We start from the raw sequence: 22,437 nt of genomic DNA, 5'->3' as shown, positions 1-22,437 counted from the left end.
GAGGACGCCATTGGCGCTCACTTTAGCAGGTGAGTGATTCCGGACCTTACCGCAGAATCACATCACGATTGGTCTAACGCAGGGAGGGGCAGTCCGTCTGGATCGGCAACCATGGCCACTTGACGTACGTGTTCTGGCCTGGCGCCGAAATTCACGGGGAACTGCGTTACGGCGTTCATTTAAATCAGACTGGAACCTCGGCATGTGTGTCTCAGGCCAGAGAGCAGACCATTACGCCACCAACTATAGCCAGGAAACAAATGTTGATACGAAGCGATAAAAACCTCATAAATTCATCACCGCAGCATGCACCATCAATCATATGTAATAGCTTGTAGCTGTAAGCAGCTGCTTCTGTCCAGCTGCTTTTTCGTTGTCCGCGTTTCTTGCATTCAAAAATATTTAGACAGCCTTTCTGCCGTGTGCGGGTTGTTTCTTGCCCCACATCGGCTAGTTTAATCCCCCGAGCTATGCTTTATATGAGGTCACTAGAGTTGTGCCATTTCATCCTCACTTTATTTTTAGAACCTTTTTCGTCTTTAACAGAGTAAATCCTCCAGTGGCTATACAAGCGATATGGCGCAGTTGTAAGACTTTGGATTAGCATTCGGCAGAAAGGCGGTTCCGTTCTCTGACCGGCCACGCAGTATTCTGTGGTTTCCTTAAATTACTTAAGGCAAATGCCATTCGTCGTATCTCGTAAGAGAACACGGCCGCTTTCATGCCCTAGAAAACAAAAAGTCCTTTCTTGTATGTGGCTTACTCTTAAGGCGGAAGTGTGGGTGGAGTAACGACCAAGGTCATAGTTACTTTCTTCCTCAGTTGTTTCCGTAGGTGCTACTCAGATTCAGCCGCTTGGCGTTTGGTGATAGAATTTGGAAAGCGTAAAACGTCACATTTCTTCTTCGGTTGAAGTCCACTGTGTTCAAGGTGTTGGTATCCGCGTTCGGAAGGTGCGGAATTAGTCACACTACCGTCGTTGTGGTTATGGTGTTTCTGCCGAGCGACGGTACAGTTTCGTTGAGAAAGACAGTTGCAGTTGGCTTGCCCTTCGCGAATGACCTTCATGTTAAACTCTCGTCGTCCCTTGCCCGTCCCAGATAGAAAGAAAGTGAAGTACAAGTTTCTTGCCGGGGCGTCATGATAAGGTGTTCTGTTGTATTCATGTGCATCATCTATGCCTGATTGGTATATACAACTATAGTGCGTTTCAGTACGCCAGATCACTTCATGACGGACTCTCACCTTGAAGTAACTAATCTAGCCACTTTGACTCCCAGAAATTTCTTCTGTCTATCATAATGCAGCTCCTCACTTGTCCTGGCACAACATTACAGAAATTGCGCTATAGTGATGTGGTCTGTTTCCCAACGATGAATATACACGATGAGAAAAGCGAATCCTGAGGGGACCAAAATTTGCAAAGCGGACATGAATATATTAACGATCGTCGAATTTGTTATTTGAGAAACAGTTACCTCATGTATCGTGCCAATAGGTTGTGATGTGCTCTCTATCTGGGTGCCAAGGGCCTTGCCACAGTGGCCGGCCGAAGTGGCCGTGCGGTTAAAGGCGCTGCAGTCTGGAACCGCAAGACCGCTTACGCAGGTTCGAATCCTGCCTCGGGCATGGATGTTTGTGATGTCCTTAGGTTAGTTAGGTTTAACTAGTTCTAAGTTCTAGGGGACTAATGACCTCAGCAGTTGAGTCCCGTAGTGCTCAGAGCCATTTGAACCATTTTTGAACCTTGCCACAGTGGTAAGACCGGTTCCCGTCAGATCATCGATGGTAAGCTCTGTTGGGCTTGGCTAACACTTGGCTGGGTTTGCCGGACGTTGTTGGCAGGGGGGGGGGGGGGGTGCTCTCAGCTCTTGTGAGGCTAATTGAGGAGCTACTTGTCTGAGAAGCAGGAGCTCCGGTCACGAAAACTGATAACGCCTGTAAGAGCGGTGTGCTGACTACATGCCCTCCCATATCAGCATCCAAAGACGCCCATCGGCTGGGGATGAGAAGGCGGTCGGTTGGTACCGTTCGCCCTTTCCGCGGCCTTTTTGGACTGGGAGATGTGTGTATTTGGGTGTCTTAACTGCAAACGGTCCTGTCAGATGTAACAGTCTAAAGTAGGTGAATGTTGTTCACTGTTTTGAGTCTCAGTGCTGCGTAGATTCAAATTTATTGTCGAGCACGGGAAGTTTTCCGGAGCCAATGCCAGGTGTGCGACGTTGACATAGCCAAAGGAAAAACGCCTAGTCACGCTTTACTTTGCACTGTCGCAGGTGTTGCCTGCGATGTTTATCGAAAGCTCGCGCGCGCGTGTATATCTTCTTGCTCGTTTCGCCTCGCAGATCGACATCGCGGTGCTTCTGGAACACGCTGTTGAGACGCCCCCGTGTCTGCAACAGCCGATGCGGACTCCTGCAGAACGCCGTCTCCGTCGGCGCGGTTGTAAATTTTTACTTCCTGCTATATAAAGTTGAGTCAGGGGCCCTAAAACCGCGCCGGTGTAATGCAGTTAAACAGATGGGGAGATAACAGAATACGACCATCAGCGCGAGTCAGGCGCAGCTCTGCTCGTGCACTGGCCTTCTCGTGGCTTCCACGGCACTGCAGAATACGGATCAAGTGGCATAGGGTGCCTTTCTGCAGGGCAAACATCACGTTGACACATCCACCTCCAGCGCATCACAGGTCCTAGGTAGGTCAGTGCCAGATTTTCAGTACTCCCAAGAGTCTCTGACGATCTACGGATTCGCTTGCTAAACGTTAAGTGAAGCGCTGATGATGACTCTCTCGAGTTGTATGGTCATGTTGTGTTGAACTGTTTTGTTCATAACGTTTCGTCCAGAGCTGCGGTGGACATCTTCAGAGGTGTTCCTGGTTCCGTTGGGGCTCGGCAAGTGTGTCGGGAAGACCAGGCGGAACCGAGCGCAACGTCTGATGATGTCCAACGTAGCTCTGTACGAAACATTTAAAACGAAAAGTTTTCATCAACCACAACCATACAACCCGACAGGTTGGCTAGCAACTAAGGCAACCAGCCCTTGAAAATACCGGGTGATCAAAAAATCAGTATAAATTTGTATTTTTTTTTTTTTGGTTCTAATAAAACCCCATGTCATTCCAAGTATGTGTGTCAATTTGTACCCCTCTATCTACGTTATTCCGTGATTTATTCAGTTTTCAAATTTATGCTGCCTATAGCATGCGCGTTCTCTCTCGCTCTCTCTCTCTCTCTCTCTCTCTCTTTCTCCCTGACGGGCTGGAACGTGACAACGCCTGCGTATGTATCCGCTCTTTCGCTTACATTTGTGCCATAGCTGTCCTCTTGGTAAAAATTCACTATATCAGCATGTTTTGGGACAGATAAGTAAAACAGCAACCAGTTAATTTATCGCGTGTGTGCCCTCCTTCGCAGCGGAGGTCAGTTACATGCACTGGCGCCCGATTTACTTACCTGTTCCATTCCTGGTGGTGGATGAATGTTTTCGTCACCAGTACTTGGCCGGCAGTGGCTGGAGAGGAGAAATCGTGGGTCGTTAACTTCCTGATTACAGGATTCTCCACCAGTATCCTTTGTTCCCGTCCAAATCTATCTACCTCTCTCTCTCCCCCTCCCTCCCTCCCTCCCTCCCCCCCCCCCCTCTCTCTCTCTCTCTCTCTCTCTCTCTCTCTCTCTCTCTCTCTCTCTCTCTCTCTCTCTCTCTCTCTCTCTCTCGTTAAATTACTACATTGAGGAGGTCCTTGTTGATGTCGATCCATCCGTCGAATGGGAGTTTCACCTTCGGCGACCCCTTAGATGGCATTGAGAGATCCATACAAACACAACATTTCACCATATACTACAAGCACTCATCATTTTCACTTGCGCTAAACACGTTACATCCAACCTTGGCAAACACAAGTGCTGCCTGTAGGGGAAGTTGGAACGGTTGTAATTAACTGATAAACCAGGCAAGATGAAGAGCATATGGAAAACATACTGAGATAGCTTTAACAGCAAATGGGATCTGGCAGTAAATCTAGACAAGGCGGAGTATATGTCTGTGAGATAGTACTTCGTGAAAATTGACAGGGGGGAAGGAAAAGTAAAATCCTGCTAAAGATATAAATATCTTTGATCAACTCCAGTACATGCGCCAAGGATATTAGTTCCAGCGCAGCTGTGGGGAATAATGATACTCGGCAGGACATTAAGGAAAAAGAATATTCCACATTGTGGCGAAGAACTTACTTCTGTATGGAGCGGAGATATGAAATGGCCTGAAACAACGAAAATAAGGGTAAATTAGACATTACATGATGATTGAAAGTTAACTAGGTTCAAAAATGGCTCTGAGCACTATGGGACTTAACATCTGAGGTCATCAGTCCCCTAGAACTATTTAAACCTAACTAACCTAAGGACATCACACACATCCATGCCCGTGGCAGGATTCGAACCTGCGACCGTAGCGGTCGCGCGTTTCCAGACTGTAGCGCCTAGAACCGCTCGGCCACACAGGCCGGCAAAGTTAACTAGGGTTGTGTTGACGATGGTGCTAAGCTATACCTTAAACCTACAGCGTGTTGCCACGCTTTCAGTATCGGAGAATACCGCGTCTCATGAACGAAACTAGACAAATAAATAAATAAATTATACGCGACCTGTGGTTCCTTATTTTTACATTCACGAAAGATACAGTGACACGCCACCGCCGAAATGACTTCAACTTGGAACTTGCATACCTGGAAGTCAGTCAAAGGGACAAGGTTCTGGTGCTCAAAATTATTTACGTATACGGATCGATAGTGACTTGAACAGATCGTCTGTGGTCGCTGTTGGGATAACTACATGCAGTCAAGGGACTTTCATATTTCGTATCGTGAATATCCTACATCTCGTAGGAAAGGAGTAAACAGAGCTTACCGTTTATACGAGAAAATCCGAAAGCAGATGACTGCAGTATGGTCGAAGCGTCTAAAGCGGAGCATGACGAGGGATAACATTCTAGATTATTTCACATTCAAAAGAGAGACCAACCCTATTGAAGGCAACTGCTTCACTTACCATCGACGACTGGGGTCGTTAGAGGCGGAGCACAAACTCGGATTCGAGAATGCTGGGGAAAGAAATGGGCTGTAGCCTTTTGCGAAGGCACCAATTTTCGCCAGGTGGAGATTTCCTCTGCTAACTGGGTAGTCGTTAGTGCTCGCCTTGTGCGGTGGTCGTACACTTGGCGCGTGGGAGCGGGTGGCAACGGGCCGGTTCTGCAGACGGGCGTTTTGCGTGAGCAGCGGAAGACGTGGGCGTCCGTCTGGTGCTGGTGGCACTGCTGAGGACCTCTATTGAGGTCAAGTCGCGGCCAAGGTCGTCGCAGACGCTCGTCTCGCTACGAAATTTCGGCGACCGCTCCTGCCGCGACACTAGCTCACCTGCGAAACCCACCTTCCCAGACGCTGCAGTGGCTTGTGCGAGCTTCTCGCCTCCTAGCAGATTTCGTCCCTTACGAAACGCACCGTCACGACAGCTTTTTCTTTCTTTGGTGACATTCGCCGTAACGACACGGGTTTTCAACACAGCCGCCTTGCTGAAACATGACAGCTCTTACCAAGTTTATTCTTCGTTCACTTAGGACAAGGTTTTGAGAAGGAATTGTGCATCCGTAGTAGAATTACGACGAGCATAAATCTATCAGCATTTTAGAAAATGGAAAGGAATGTGCGAAGTAGCTTTGTCTCGTCGCACATCAGTCTCGGCAAATTCGATGAATATTAGCACTATTTGTGCTTGAGATTTTAATAAATGCTTTGTTCTGCACAGAAACCTATCCAGTGGTTACAGACATCCGTGTCATTAGCATACGTCTAAAATCGCATTGTATGTTTAAACATGGCAGGTTCAACCGCAGGTGGACAAAATTTGGAACGTACGTTTCGATGGTGTTTTGGAAGTGTGCTTATGTAAGGATGTGTGCACATACATTGCACGCTTGTCAGTGATTCGCGTTGATGGAGTATACATTCCAGTTTAGCAGCCCCAGTGGAAATTTTTGTTTCTTATCTAACTAGAAGTTGCGCCAAGTGTTTGACCCACCATATTATTTTAATACGGTTGGATGAAACGTTGCATTTTCCTTATCGTTAAGGTGAAGATAATTTAATTCCGTGGAGGCTGGATTTTTAGTGACGGATGTTTCTTGTAAAAATTGTCTTTACTGCCGATTGCTGAAGGTGCTCAGCTATTGAGGCATCCACTTTATGTATTTGCCAGTAGAGCATGAGCTTTTAACTGAACGAATGGTTGTAATAGTAAGAAACATAGAGCTATGAACACAGGCAATTAAAATTTGTGGAGCATGTAGCAGGTGGCTGTTACGAAAATGCAGCTACTGACGGAGGTCCAGTGTGGGTGCAGTTACGGTGTAGTAGTGAAACTTAATAGGTATCCTTATACATTAATGAGGAACTGATTCACGCTGGAAAAACATTCAGTTCCAGTTTTGGACACCACATGCAAATCTGGGCGTTGCACAGCATCTCGTCGCCGTCTCCGGTGCTCATGTTGAACAAATAGTGTACGTGGTGGCTAATAATGAAATCAACGTTGTACCTTTCTCACTGTTTGACCTAATACGCTATATATGGAGACATTTCTATACGTCTTCCTTGCATTCACAGCGGCAGATTTGCACATGGTGGCCACAATTGGAACTAACTTTTTTTTCCAGTGTAAATCGGTTGCGCATTATCACATTAGAATATCTACAGATTTCCGCAACTGAATAGCCATAAGGCATTTTATATATGGCCTTGATACACAGGTTTTTTCCCTGCTTAGGTGGTCTGCAATGGCCATTCACTGGATGTAATCCAGTGCGCTCAATTTTTTACAGTTTTTTTCCAGATGTCACATATTTCGTTATATGTTTGGTAAGAGAGCAAAACATGCCCCAGCGACGTCAGCTTACACACTCCGATCAAAATTGCTTTCTGATGGATAGATCGCAGTACCGGGGCATTGTTGCCAGCGTGCAGCCAGCCACACCTCACAAGGCGCTGCGCGTACCTTCAAAATGGGCAACACAGCCAGCCACGGCGCTCGAGAGAGAACTGGGATTGGTTAGCGGCCGGCTACTTACTATTCGACTCGGTGAAATGTAAATCACAGAGCTATTTTAATAGGAGTACAGTCTGGACTACCGGGCGTTCGACTGTTCGTTAACTCTGGTGGCCTGCTGGTGTGTTAGGGTTAACTACAACGCTAGTGAGATAAACGACTGCGACCTAACCGACTTGTGAGAGAATACTAGAACAGAATGAGGTCACGCCCGGAGTAGTGTTTCTGTTTTTCGCGAGGGCCTAACCACTCCGCAGATTTATGAAAGCCCGCAGCGTCACGCCAGCTGTTAACGCTATCGCGTTAATTTAAAATACGCCGAAAATAAAGCGTCCCACCATTTTGGGGCTGGGTCTCTGGAGAGGAGTTTATCCCGAGGCGCCACTGCCGGCTGTCAGGCAGAATGTGCTTGGCCTTGTGAGCTGACACCACATCGCAGTTTAGATGGAGCTCGGCCGGCGGACTGAGGGTAAATTAGAAAATGCTGGCGCGCGGGAGGTTTTTTCGGCGAACCCACTGGCAGCTTGCCGCCTCGGCAAGGCCGAAGGCAGAGGCGTCGAGTACCCTTCAGCGTCACGTAGCAACACAGCAGATACAGGACAAAATAGTAGCAACATGGTTCTGCTCGATCAATTCTGGGGTGGTGTCCTCTTATCGACCTGGACTATGCACTTCAGCGAGAAGCATCGGTTATGTCGTGTTCGACACGGACGAGCGATGTTCTTGACGCTTCTCGAGCTCAAATCTATTACAAGAGACCTGTTGTTTTCCCAGGCTAGCACAGTAAGACCAGTACTCAGTCTGTAACGAGTGACTTATCTACGATGCAAAATTACTGTGTGCCCTTAAATAGGATAGCGGTTCAAAGCCACCGTCAAGCCATCCAAATGCAGGTTTTTCCATGATTTCGCAGAATCGCTGAAGGAGAACGCCTGGATGTTACCAAATCAGAGCCTGCGCCACGTCACCAGTGGCCACCTTGTCGACGGAATCAAAACCCTTACCTTCATTCCTTCTTAGAATAGAGCATTGGAGTGAAGATTATATTCTGTTGGCCTCCATACTGTCAGGCCTATAAAAAAAGCAATGTAATTTTAGAAATGCGCAAAAGAGAAAGACAGTCGTGCATGACCAGGCCTCAAACCTCAAACCTTGAACCGGGTCTTTCCCAAGCAGTGCCATTACCGACTGACTTATTCAGTCTCGACTCGCCATCGCAGCTCTGCCAGTTCCTCTTATCCACTTTCGAAACTATGCTCCCTGCGTATTTCTTGGACTACCATCCAGAAACATGTAAACGAAGGCGTCTGTAAAGTTGGCAAAATACGATCGTACTTGAATAGCTGAGTTATTACCAGCAGTGCGTATGTAATGTAAGGTTCTGAATTCCACTCCCGACCGATAGGTACTTTTAAACTTACGGGTAGTTTGAACATAGCACACGATCCTATCTAGAGTGCAAGGATCAATCTGGAAGGTAGTTCGAGACGAGAAATAATTATCGAAAATGATACCTCAACTGGAGTCTTGCAGGGAAAACCTTTCCCTTCCACTGCATTTCCTGTACGGTAGCTGTTTTGTGGTGGTGTTGGGGTCTTCATTCCGAAGACTGATTTAATACAGCTCCCCACGCTGGTCTACCCTGCCCAGGGCTCTTCTTATCTTAATAAACCTCCCCCCCCCCCCCACACACACACACACTCACGCTCACACTTCCCTCCATTGCCAAACTGATAATTACTTGATACCTCAGGATGAGCCCTATTAACTGATCACTTCTTTTGGTCAAGTTGTGCCGTTAATTCCTTTGGCGGTTTACGAGCAAGAATCATGATTTTGTATCACCCTTAGCTGTGTGTTAATTTCCGTCATCACATGCTGCAGAGTTGTGCAGTACTGCTTTTATTCCCCTATGAAGAGACAGTATTAAAAGATGCAGCACATTAGTATACATAATCAAGGCTTTTCGTAGGTGGTTAGTGACTATGAACTTGCGTCTTCTCTTGACTGTCACGAGCAGTGTTTACTTAGTCACTGTGTCGTTCAAGAATCGTGTGTGTGTGTGTGTGTGTGTGTGTGTGTGTGTGTGTGTGTGTGTGTGTGTGTATTGAAACTAAGCTAGGCTGTTGCAGAAGCACCTGTGACCCTAACATTTAGTTATTTGATTTTTAGTCACTGTCACGTCTGTAGTAGTCTGACGATACAGGGGTATCGCCCATACGAGGAGAAAACATTTATAGCGTGACGTTTGACGTGTCAGCCGACGTGACGCGCTGCAATCAGTTTACACATAAATCTGCTGCAAAAGCTGAAATTACGTGATCACGCGGGCAGCGAGTCATTGGTGCGTTTATTTTCCGTGGGGAAAAACTATCGGAAATTGATACTTTGGTCTGCGTGTCTGTATCTCGCATTATCTCCCCGCCTGGGCCTTTCGAAATTGCGATAGCTATCCGGCGATCGGCGATCGCTTGGTGAGCGACCTTAGCCTGCGCTTGACTAAGCGCTGCGGCGAGGTTTCAGCGACTGACACACGCCTCGCAATAAATCTGGGAGAGCAAAACAAGTTCGCGGTCAGCGAAATGCGCTATGAGCGCTGTCGAAACGTGCTCCGCCACTTGCGGCCTCAAGTCGACCATTCGACCACAGGCTGCTTGTTCAATTGTAGTAAATAAGCTGAAACATTGAACAACAGAAGGAAAACACGTTGCCGGTCATTTTACAAGGTCACAGAAGTAATTTCTGATTTGCCATCCTCAGGCTGGCAGTGAATTGCATAAGGTGAACATTTTGAGTAGATGGTCTCAAACCACAGGGAGACGTTTGGGTATCAAAATAGTTGAGAACGTGTTACTAGGATTCTAGAGAAGAGCTTTCCTTGTGAAGTTCTCCAGTATTAACCCCAAGACAGGAGACATTTAGAAAGAATATATATATATATATATATATATATATATATATATATATATATATATATATATAGCGTGTGGAACATTGTCAGGAATGCAGTAGGAAGCAAAAAATCTGAGCACTGAAGATGGTTTGAAATAAAGCGAAACACGCATGACCGTAAATAACACTTTTATAGTCGCAAAAGGCGGAATATTACATATATTACGGGGCTATTGTTACTATACTGTATGGATGCGTTGATTGGCTGTGGTTTCGTTGTTGACATACGATCTGTTGATCGTATTTAACCTCCGTTATATTACGACACTACAGTACGTGTTGATCGCAGGTAGCAAAATTTCGCGTTTCCGCCTGGAGCAGTTGTTCCTGCCAGTACACGAATGTGTTGCGAGCGTGGTTGCGTTCTACGATCCTCAGGAATAGAACAGGAAATGGAACACCAGTTGATAGCGTATCGAGGATATCAATGAAAGGCAACATCTTTCCTACGGCATGGCTCACACTTGTCAGCTAGGTGGGAATGTTATGATTTTCGGCTGGCAACTTTTTTTTTTTACTGCCCATCCCGCGAAGCCACATCGGCCGCTCAAGTGTGACAAGCTGCTACTACGCCTGTCCTGTACTCTGCCATACCTCGTTACGTAAGTCGTATCGCAATCGGGCTGGGGGGATCGGCACGTCTGGTACGCGAGACGCATTACTTGCTGGGATGGGATAGGACGTGCATACACTACTCATTACATTTTCATAAGCCTGTGAATAATTGGGTCATGGAATTAGGTCATGTTTTGTCTTACGCAATGGGATGCTAATGAAGCAAGAGCACAGGTCGCGGTACGCACATTTGAATACTCAGGCGGCGAGGGAGTCACTCTGGAACTTCTGAAGGCCGCGTCGTTTCGCCACCGTATGCATATTGAACGTGTGCTCCATTTGCACTGGTGTAGCCGCAGCTCTTAAGCGGATGTCTGTAATGAATAAGGAAGTGAACTGGGTGTTGCGCAGTCCCATTGGTAATACGAGAATTTTTCCTCAAATTGCTTGTCCGGCAAAGATTAGTGTTTTTCTGCACTGGTGTTCCCTGGTGATTGTCGTTCATGCATTTTTTTTCCCCTAAGACAATACAGGGAAAGTAACGGGAGTGCATGTTTTTTAATCTTTGCCTCGTTTAACATTTACCACTACTTTCTTTACCTGAAAACTTCGTAATAATCCCGCAAGACGTGCACAGACATTCATTGCGCATAAGGTGGAGCAAGTAATTAAATTTAACTCTACTAAATATAACAATTTTTCATTCGATGATGGTGTAGTAACAAACGGTGCTCTGTAGCAGTTATGAATATTTTTGACAGCTGTTAAGCGAATCACTTCCCTCATAGATAACAATGATACCGTTCTGTTTCGAATTATTTGCTAAAGCAACAAATGTTAAATGAATGTCCTTCAATTGGATGCAAACCATAATTTACATTGGTTTCATAACAAGTGTTAATACCGAGAACTAAGTTTCTTTGAAGCAGATTATTGACCTCATAGGTAACTAGTTTAAAACAGATTGTCCAGTACTGACGATTCTCTCAGACGGGGATAAGGAGATCGTCCACGTGCCCCAGGATGTTCGTTTATAATCGAAATTGGTAGCAGATCAGGACACACACACACACACACACACACACACACACACACACACACACACACACACACACATTCAAAACATTTGCGCGCTAGGACTACCATAAGTGGTAGTACCGTTCGACACAGTGCTCTATTGTAAATTAATTTTTATTACGACGGTTTTCAGTCGTCGACCGTTCTTTTGGAACTATACCAACGTGAAACGAAGAAAACAAAATGTAAACAACGTACGAATTCAAAAGCACATGCAATAAAGTAGACGTAATTTGGTACTTACGAAAGATAAACAGTGAAACTTTTCTTTCGCTATGACCAATTAAAGATTGGTTTAGTGACTTAGTACATTTTTACATTTGTTTTCTTCATACCGCGTTCATATAGCTTATGGATGATGGTCAAGACCGAAAACGGTCGGAATAATTACGAATTTATAATATGTAAGTACGAATTTACGATCTAGCACTGTGTAATACTTTTTCTATGATACATGTCTGGTGTTGACTGTGGCTTAAAAAAAATTATCCTTGGAACCATTGTCACGTTGGATCGTAGAACATTTAAAGTACTTCAAAGTTCTGTCACACAGCACACATTTCACGAATGATTTTTACATATATATACCGGGTGATGAAAAAGTCAGTATAAATTTGAAAACTTAATAAACCACGGAATAATGTAGATAGACAGGTAGAAATTGACACACATGCTTGGAATGACATGGGCTTTTATTAGAACCAAAATGCTGGATGGCGCTCCACCCAATATTCCTAGACGCGTGAAAGATCTCTTGCGCGCGTCGTTTAGTGATGATCGTGTGCTCAGCGGCCACTTTCGTCATGCTTAGCCTCACAGGCCCCCAGACCTCAATCCGTGAGATTATTGGCTTTGGGGTTACCTGAAGTCGCAAGTGCATCGTGATCGACCGACATCTCTAGGGATGCTGAAAGACAACATCCGGCGCCAATGTCTCACCATAACTCCGGACATGCTTTGCAGTGCTGTTCACAACATTATTCCTTGACTACAGCTATTGTTGAGGAATGATGGTGGACATATTGAGCATTTCCTGTAAAGGACGTCATCTTTGCTTTGTCTTACTTTGTGATGCTAATTATTGCTATTCTGAGCACATGAAGCGCCATCTGTCGGACATTTTTTGAACTTCTGTAATTTTTTGGTTGTAATAAAAACCCATGTCATTCCACGCATGTGTGTCAATTTGTACCTCTCTATCTACATTATTCCGTGGTTTATTCAGATTTCAAATTTATACAGACTTTTTGATCACCCGGTATATAATATATGTATATATTATAAGTCATGGTGTTAATAGCAGAAATATATTTAAATAATAAAACAAGCCCCTCTTGTTGGGAGCATTTATTTATGTGTTCCTTATTTTTATTGTTGCAGACCAAAAAGAACAACCCGAACCACATCAAGCGACCCATGAATGCCTTCATGGTGTGGTCACAGATCGAGCGGCGCAAGATCTGCGAGCAGCAGCCAGACATGCACAACGCGGAGATTTCGAAACGGCTGGGCCGCCGCTGGAAGATGCTCTCAGAGGAGGAGCGGCAACCCTTCATCGACGAGGCAGAACGGCTGCGCCAGCTGCACATGAAGGAATACCCGGACTACAAGTACCGGCCGCGCAAGAAGGCCGTGAAGCCGCCTCCCAAGAGCGCGTCGCCCTCCAAGAAAAGCAAGAAGAGCGCTGCCGCAGTGTGCGCCGCGACGTCTGTGGCGGTGACGGGAGCAGCCGCGGCTGCCGCTGGGGTCACGTCGACTGCGACGTCGGTGCCCACCCAGAGGAACGATTCCAACAACAACGGTCTGGAGGGCCTATCGGGAGCGGCATCCAGGGGCGGAGTGAGGATCCTGCCGCCTCTGAGTCGCAGCAGCGGCAGTAGCGCACTCAAGGTGAAGCTGGCCATCGACCGCAAGGCCAAAGAGGTGCGCGCCGCCCGGCAACAACAGCAGCAGCAACAGCAGCAGCCGCCGTCACCACCACTGCTGCAGTACGCCCCGCAGCCGCCCAACGCTGCCGCCAAAGTGCCGTCCAGTCCCTCCTGCGACACCCCCGACTCGCCAGAGAGCGCGTCGCTGTACGACGAGGCGTCGTCGACGACATCCGTCGCCGTCCTGGACACGAAGTTTGTGACGCCCGTGGCGGTGGCACGCCTGCCCTCTCTGGTCCTCGCGGCGCCGTCCCCGGCCGTCGTGCCAGACATAAAGTCCCTGCTGGCTCCCGTCAAAATGGAGCCCATGGAGTACGAGGAGATAACCATCAAGGAGGAGCCCATTGACGTGTCCTGTGACCCGGCCGTGCCCGACGTGGCCGACGTCGCGCCCTCGTCTCACAATCACCACTACCACCACCAGCAGCAACAGCAGCAGCAGCAACTGCAGCAGCACGGCGCCGTCGAGAACCCGAGCCTCGCCGATCTGGACTCGCTCACGGACCTCTTACAGATCTCGCCCGACTTCAGGGTCGACCTGGACACTTTTAGTAACGTTTTCACCAACGACCTGGATTCCTTCGACACGACCAGCTCCAGCTCGGGCTCGCACCTCGAGTTCTCGTGCACGCCCGACATGACGGACATGCTGTCCGACTTTGGCGTCACCGAGTGGGTCGACAACAGCTACTGCTGAGCTGTCGGCCTTCGCTGCCGCCGTCGTCGCCACTGCCCTCCCGGAGTGTGGGCCACTACTTAGACGATGCAGAGGCACGCCACCGACGCTCGTCCTCACTTTCACTCGACCTTTCTGTAATGCGTAAAATGTAGGCACGACCGACCCTCCCTGTTGCGCGGGCGCGGGACGTCCTTTTGCCGGCCCGCATTTGTCGTTTCTATTTCGTTCTCCGGTCGACTTCGAGCCTACATTTTGTGCGCCAGTTTATTACGTACCGTACGTGTACGGTATTCGTGTAACACGAAGCTCTGCACGTACGTCAGGTTTTAAGCTTTTTTACCGATATTATTTTCTCTTAGTAGACTGCTTTGTGCATGTTACGGCACATCTCTAATTTTTTAGTTTAGGAACATTACTTTTATATACGAATTCTAATATTGGACGACAGAGTGTATTCATTCTTAATGTACAAAGTGTAATCTAATAGATCAGTTTTTTCTGTTTACGACATTTGTGCTTGAGCTTACAGTACGCTGAACTCCGTGAGCTTGCTGCGCGAACTCCGTACGTATGGATACCCTGGATGGTGGGATTTGTTTGTTATTTCCACTGTTTTAATGGAAGAACTAAACTAGCCCATTTGTTGTAAATTTAATGTCTTTATGCACTATGACTGTAAACGGTAACACATTGCTCAAGGGTAAAGCTTCGTATGTCGCATTCGAGTGTCGAGAGTTCCTCGTAGCCGCCGTGTCGGCGTCTGTCTGTAATGTACGTACGTCTACAAAAGCTTAAACCTTGATGTATGTGTTCGGCTGCACCCTTCGGTGCACGTTTCACTTAGTCCACATTGATCTCTATGAAAGCGTGTATCATGTCGATCGAGTCTAGTTCCGGTACTGGCTGCTGTCTTTACTCCTTGTTAGAGCCTGCAGACCTGCTCCACAGGCAATATTAAGGCCATACTCAAATACACGTGCTCTGAGGAAAACTACTATCTGGCTGTGATAACCTGTCTCGGGTGACCAATCTGTTTTCTTCTTGTTGTTCAGACTGGTGAAAATTGAAAGAGGTTAAGCAAATGCTAGAAAGAAAAGGTGATTTGTGGAAATTTGTCCTCATGTATGATAAGAATAAGGCCTAACTGGAAGTGCACCGTACGGATGAACACCTTCAGTGTTCACAGGAACTATACTCACATATCATGATACGTCATTATAAGTCATTATCGTTAATAAGTTCATCAGTCTAGCATCGTTATCATACATGGACTGTTTGTGTTCATGTTGCATTTGAAATTGGCAGAACAGTAAATGAAAATATTGGTACTTAACTAGGTAAAAAGAGGGTGTACAAAATTGAGAAAGCACAGTCAGGAGTTTTTCTTGTATGAATGTGTGTATTCAATATTGGAAGATTGCATAGTACATAAGAGCTTTGTGGTGGATAGTTCCTGATACACTAGCCACCTTGACTCTATATATATATTTGATTTACTGTTTAAGTTAACATGGTTTTGATATTTTCTTCTTTCAAATAACAACTTATAATTAGAGAAGAATGTATGTAGTACGGTTATGTATCTGAATAATAAATAGGTGGGACTTTCGGTTATCTGTGTACTTGATTTTTTTGAAGTTGTAAAAATGTTCCTGTGTTTTCAAATATGATTTTTGTAACTCCCCATCATAGGTATACATATGTGGGAAATCTCTTATATGCTTATGTATCATGTTTTTAACATATAACTATAGTCACTTGTATGATAGACAGCTAGGCAGATATAAAAGCACAAAGTTTAATTGATGGAACTTTCTGATCTTTGTGTGGAACAAGTATTTTAATAATGATGACACACGATATGTGGTGTATATACCTGTTGACCTGTTATCTTAATATGTGTGCTATTCCTTTTTAAATGGAACATCTTTCCAATTCTCTAGTTGTATATGAAAAAATTCTTGATGGAGTATATAGCCTGCATATTACCGCGTGTTCCTCTCAACACATTTTTAAATGTGTGCATATAGAAAACAAGTCCAGTGAACTGGCTTGTCAGTAGAAAAGTAAAAGCTTCATTGTCATGTTGAGTTTGCCAAAAGAAGAGAGGAGAAAATTGTTTCTTAACATGAGCTGAGTTACTTGTGATAGCAGAGCAATTAGGCATTGACCTGCAAACGTTGTCACAATTGTTTAAGGGAAAGAGAAGAAAATGCGTTATTAGTAATGTGAGATGACGTTTCTGTGTTTGAGTTCGCAGCCTTTGTAAAGTGGGTCATACCCAGTATTTTGCTCACCTTTTGTACATTATAATCCTATGTTTTTATATTATTGTTATGTGATTTATAAATATATATATATATATATATAAACCATTTATGTTTTTGGTGAGGTCATCTACTAAAGGCAGAAGTTGCGGATATGCACAAAAGTACCGTTAAGTTATTTTACTGCTGACCTGATGTATGCCAGTCTTGCACTGTTGCTTTTCCATTGACTCTTTTTCTGTTAAGACTTTCGAGCTGTAAATCTTAGGTTCTTGAACCTCAATTCGTAATTCTAAGTCAGTTATATATGTTCTGTATACAATTTAAGACAGCTTTTGTCATTTTTTGTACAATTAAAATATTTATTACAAGTTTGTTTGTTTATTTTGATTTATATGATTTGAGTGCTTTGTTAAATGATCCTTCTGTGCTTTTTGTTATGTGAATATTTTGTACAACCTCACTGAAATATATTATGCATAGAAAGATAATTTATGAAAAGAAAATTAGCAATATTTTTGCATATATATAATAAAATAGTGTAAAAAGTTTACCTTACAGCATTTTTGTAAAACAGCCCATGTATCATACTTCATATATACATATTAGTTGAAATAACATGTACATTTTGTATGGTAGATTGTTTATAAAAATATATGGTACACACACCATCCCATTTATAAAATCTTCTTTTTATTACCAACCAAAACCTCAAGTACCATATATTACTTGAAATAGTTGAGTTGTTCTGCACAGACCACGTTCTGGGGTCAATGAAGGTAGCACCAGATGTCAAGAGAGAGAAATTAAAGTAACTGTAACTGTGTAGGTACACAATTTCAAACAAATATTTTCACTTCCCAGTTATGAAAGGAAGTGTAGGACAGACTGTATTAAATAGCCAAATGAGCTACTAGCTATGCCAACCAAACATCAATTATAGAAAAAAAATGAACACAATGGGCAAAATAGTTTACAGAAATATGTACTGTTGGTTGTATCATCATCGAGTGCTTCAGGTATATGCAGCTTGAAGTTATGTTAATTTTGTAATTACTTGTAGAAATGGAAAAACAAGGATGCTTTATGCTGCTCTTATCATATTTTTTCACACAAGTGGGACGATATTAAAATAACAAGTCATTAATATTCTCATGAGAAAAATGGCATAGACAATACTATCAAAATGCTGCATATCACATGCAGAATCCACATGATAGGAAAAAAAGGATGTGGTGCGAAAGTAATTGACTGATGCATTCTGAACCAGTTTTAAGCAGCTATAATTGTTTCTTATTATCAGGGAAAAAAAGAACACAAAATTAAAACAAGAGGCGCATCAATAAGTAGAATAAAATGTTTGGCTAAGCCAGAGTGTCTGCGAACAGTTTCCTAAATTTCTGTTCTGCGATTGATATTTTTATGACCATTACAATATTATATGAGCAAGACTTGTAACAGCCTGGAGAAAGGCAAGGTAATACAACATTCAATAACAACTACTTGTCTTCAGTGACTGATGCTCTCCTTAGTTATCACTGCTTTTTGATAAGATTTTGAGTTGTACGGAGGTACTGTAGAATGCGTAAAATTCAGTGCTCTTGGTGAGGCTAAATGTATGTTACTTCTCAGACTTGCATTCCACACCTATATGACATTGTGTAGCATTTCTGTGATACATAAAATTTCCGTTAAATGCAGTCTCTTTTTAAGGCCAACATTGTACTCATCAGAGACAAGTGTAAACTATGTTGGGATTTCAGTCTAGTTGTTGGATATGGAAATTAAGCTCAGTCAAAATTAGCAATTTACACTTTGAGACGAGCTAGCTTAAGTCATCACTCCTAGTCACAGTATATGCATTACAATACAACACAGTTTATTTTCTGTGCTCATCAAATATGTACACCTGTTGGGCAGCAAGAGGCAGCCTATCTGGTGTCAATCAGTTCCTCTTTGGTTTCTATTGGGATTTCAAACACACACTACTTCCTAAAGCCATATATACATAGCATGAGTGAGATCCAGTGACTTCGCTCGCCAAGTTTGAATAATCTCCATTTTTAATTCTGTATTCAGAAGTATATATGTCATGGACATTAATATCGAAAGTGGAGTGGTGTAACATGGTAATGAAGTGGCTTCAAATAAGGTCCTATTAATTGATACAGTACAACTTAGCTGGCAAGGTAATAGTGATTGCTGTTGATCTTAGAATATAGCATAACAGCATTGCTTCATTACTACCATAGCCATTAGAGAAATTTGAAACACTACCACGGTTAAAAGTGGTCACATTTTATCAGTACAGTTGGTAGAAGTCTCTAATGAAAGACCTGCACTTTGGTTTCAAGGTATTTGTGCCCATTTCTTGCCTTGTTAATGACAAATGTGTATCTGCTCCACTTTGTCTTTCATGGGCAAGTTAATGAGCATCTATTACATTCCCAAATGATCCAACACCATTCATTCTATCTCAGGAAAATAAATGCATTGTTTAGAACTTTGCCAGTTCTTTGTGTTGTGATTGACTTGTATGTCTCTATCCGCGGTGATAAATCCATATAGGATGATGCCTGTAGTAAAGTATTTACCTATACACCTGCCTGCACTACACATTAAATGTATGTCTATAGCTCATGAGGAGAAATGCTTCACCTCTGGTAAGTCGTGAACAGTGATAACCTTCACTGTGGGCATATTTCTGCCAAGTACATATTATTTTCCTAGGTAGCACCAAGAGTCTCAATTCTGTAGGCAGTTACAAAATATTAAAGTTTATAAACATATGCCTCAGGTATATTGCTCAATCTAGATGTGCTACCTGAACTATTTATTTCCAACCACTGGTTTCTTATCACAAGGGGACAGTTAAACACATCCTATACTCCTCGTATCATCTTTGACAGTAATGTGTTGGGAGACTGTGCATATATTCCTACATTTAACCAGACTTACCACATTGATACAAACAGGAAAGTGACAGTAGATGCAGAAGACATCCCAGGTAAATATTGACTCTACGAAGAAAGTTGAATGAAAAGTAATTCCTCCACCTTCGTTAATTGGGTCTGGATGGGAATATTTTAATAGATCAAACGCAGAAATAATGCTTAGAATGTGATCTTTAATTACCAATATTCACCTTTCCACATAATCACCAGCCAATTGGATAAATTTCTGTCGACGATGAACAAATTTTCCGAAGCCGTCACGGGAGAAGTCGACATTGTTTCTGCAAACACAGTCTCACAGCTCTCTTAACGTTTTCATCAGAAGCATAATGATGTCCCCGCTGATCGCCTTTCATTATCGGGAACAGATGGAAGTCGGTGCTAAATCTGGACTGTATGGAGGATGGCGTATGTCTCTGAAGTTCTGCTGTGATGGCAAATGAAGTGTGTGGTTTGGCATGTCATACTGCAGGAAAACATTTCCCTTTTCCTTTCAGACCCTTGTTAGCCGTCGTTTCGGAGTTAGCAGCGTTGTGAATTAACACTGAATTATTGAGGAAGGCCGTTGCAATTCGGCCGAAACGTCGGTTTTAGGTTATTATTGTTGTTAGTTTTTAGCTATGACGCGGCATAATACCCAGAAGAATTTTAATCACTATGCCACCGGCCGCGGAAGCGTACATTGTTATAACTCTGAATTATTGTTGTTCCATGATCAAGAAAATCAACATGGATAACACCATCTGCGTCCCAGAACACTGTGGCCATGATTTTTCCAGCTGAGGGCTGCGACTTGGATTTCTTTTTCTGGGCGAGTCATATCAACACAATCACCTTAAACTGCTTTCATTCTCTGATGAATCTCCTTTGAGCTGATGCCTTCTGCTGTCAAGAATTCAATGACAGCACGTTGCTTAAATCGCATTGACCGACCGTCTGCGCAGGGTTCACTGCTTTACACTGTAACAGCACAACCATTCAATGCTAAGGCTTCCGCCAACTGGAGCTGTAAAGCAGAGGCTACGGAACAAGCCAGTACCTGCCGCCTACCAATGCTGCCAACTGTTGGAGACATACGAAGGTGGAGGCATTCTTTTCAGTCAATCCTCGCATTTAATGGACAATTACTGACTGCTGGGAAAAATTGTAGTAGTAGTCGTCGTCTCAGCAAGGTACTATCTGTTTCTGTTATTAAATTCACTTCCGAAATTATGCAAAATAACGCAAATTTGTTGTAAATATTGCTAGTATCCTGAAGTACTACATCATGAAGGCAAAAAAAGGCATCAGAAAATCGCTGATACAAAATAGCTGAGTAGACGGTAAGAGCGTTCTTAGTGTAAGATATGTAGTCTGTTGGAGATAACACACCAATAATTCCATATACTGCATAACATTTTCACTTTCGTATTAACACAGACGCAACTTGAAGCATAAACAATTTGTAAGCTGATGTGCATTGATATTAGATTCTAACTTGTCTAAGAAACAAATGGTTAACGTAAACTAACAATTGAAGAAATGGTTACTAATAAAAAAGTCTTTATGTAAAAGATTTATTGAAGTTTGAAAATTTTACACTCAAACAGTTAATGTAAGGGTACTAGAATAAGGGAATCATTATTGGTTAAAGTATTGTTTTCAGTCTTTTTAATTGATGTTACAATGAAATCCAAGTATTGTTGTTGAAACTTTCTGGAAGATTAAAACTGTGTGCCGGACCGAGACTAGAACTCGGGACCTTTGCCTTTCGCGGGCAAGTGCTCTTCCAACTGAGCTACCCAGTTGGACTCACGCCCCGTCCTCACAGCTTTAATTCCGCCAGTACCTCGTCTCCTACGATCCAAACTTTACAGAAGCTCTCCTGCGAACCCTGCAGAACTAGCACTCCTGAAAGAAAGGATATTGCGGAGACATGGCTTAGCCACAGCCTGGTGGATGTTTCCAGAATGAGATTTTCACTCTGCAACGGAGTGTGCGCTGATATGAAACTTCCTGGCAGATTAAAACTGTGTGCCGGACCGAGACTCGAACTCGGGACCTTTGCCTACCGTGGGCAAGTGCAGTGCAGTTTTAATCTGCCAGGAAGTTTCATATCAGCGCACACTCTGCTGCAGAGTGAAAATCTCATGCTGGAAACATCCCCCAGGCTGTAGCTAAGCCATGCCTCCGCAATATCCTTTCTTTCAGGAGTGCTAGTTCTGCAGGGTTCGAAGGAGAGCTTCTGTAGAGTTTGGAAGGTAGGAGACGAGGTACTGGCAGAAGCAAAGCTGCGAGAACGGGGCGTGAGCAGGGCTTGGGTAGCTCAGTTGGTAGAGCACTTGCCCGCGAAAGGCAAAGGTCCCGAGTTCTAGTCTCAGTCCGGCACACAGTTTTAATCTGCCAGAAAGTTTCATATCAGCGCACACTCCGCTGCAGAGTGAAAATCTCATTCTGGAAGTATTGTTGTTCCTGACCAAAACAGCAGGATACATGGTGCATGGAATTTTCGCTGGCCTTTCAGCATAGATGTCTCATAAATATTTTCCAGAACAACTAAGGTGGCTGTAAACATGCATTCACGACAAGAATTACATTTTCTATCAGATCGAGATTTTCAGATGCATCCAAGGGAAACAAGTGTTAATTAAATGAATTTGTCTGGTTTTAGGAATCACACCAAGATCATCACAGAAGAGATTATTTTAACTGATTTGAACGTGGGATTTTATTTTAACGTTGTAATTGATACACAATCTAACACACTTTCATTTATATCTGATATTTTTATAATCGGTAGGTTAGGCCTAAGCCACTGGACCGATTTCAACTAAATTTGGTACGCACGTTACTTCCTGTCTGCAAAGAATCTCTGTGGGGTAACAACTCACCCATGTGTCAAAGGTGTGGGGATGAAAAAGCAGTGTAGCCCATGATGCGAAAGTACCCA

At 43.9% G+C, this 22,437-nt stretch overlaps 1 protein-coding gene across 1 annotated transcript in view; it reads left to right on the top strand.

Moving 5' to 3' along the window:
- LOC124615392 (transcription factor Sox-11-A-like) overlaps nt 1–17,212 on the top strand; it is a 77,120-nt gene extending 59,908 nt beyond the window's left edge. The window contains exon 2 of the mRNA XM_047143219.1: nt 13,061–17,212. Within this exon, the coding sequence (XP_046999175.1) occupies nt 13,061–14,305 (1,245 nt within the window). The 3' untranslated portion in view covers nt 14,306–17,212. The remainder of the gene's footprint in view (nt 1–13,060) is intronic.
- The last annotated feature ends 5,225 nt before the right edge of the window (nt 17,213–22,437 follow it).

This window comes from Schistocerca americana, chromosome 5 (genome assembly GCF_021461395.2).
Source record: "Schistocerca americana isolate TAMUIC-IGC-003095 chromosome 5, iqSchAmer2.1, whole genome shotgun sequence".
Lineage (NCBI taxonomy): Eukaryota > Metazoa > Arthropoda > Insecta > Orthoptera > Acrididae > Schistocerca > Schistocerca americana.
The sequence above is the reverse complement of the archived record's forward strand: the minus strand, read 5'-3'. Positions and strand labels throughout refer to the sequence as shown.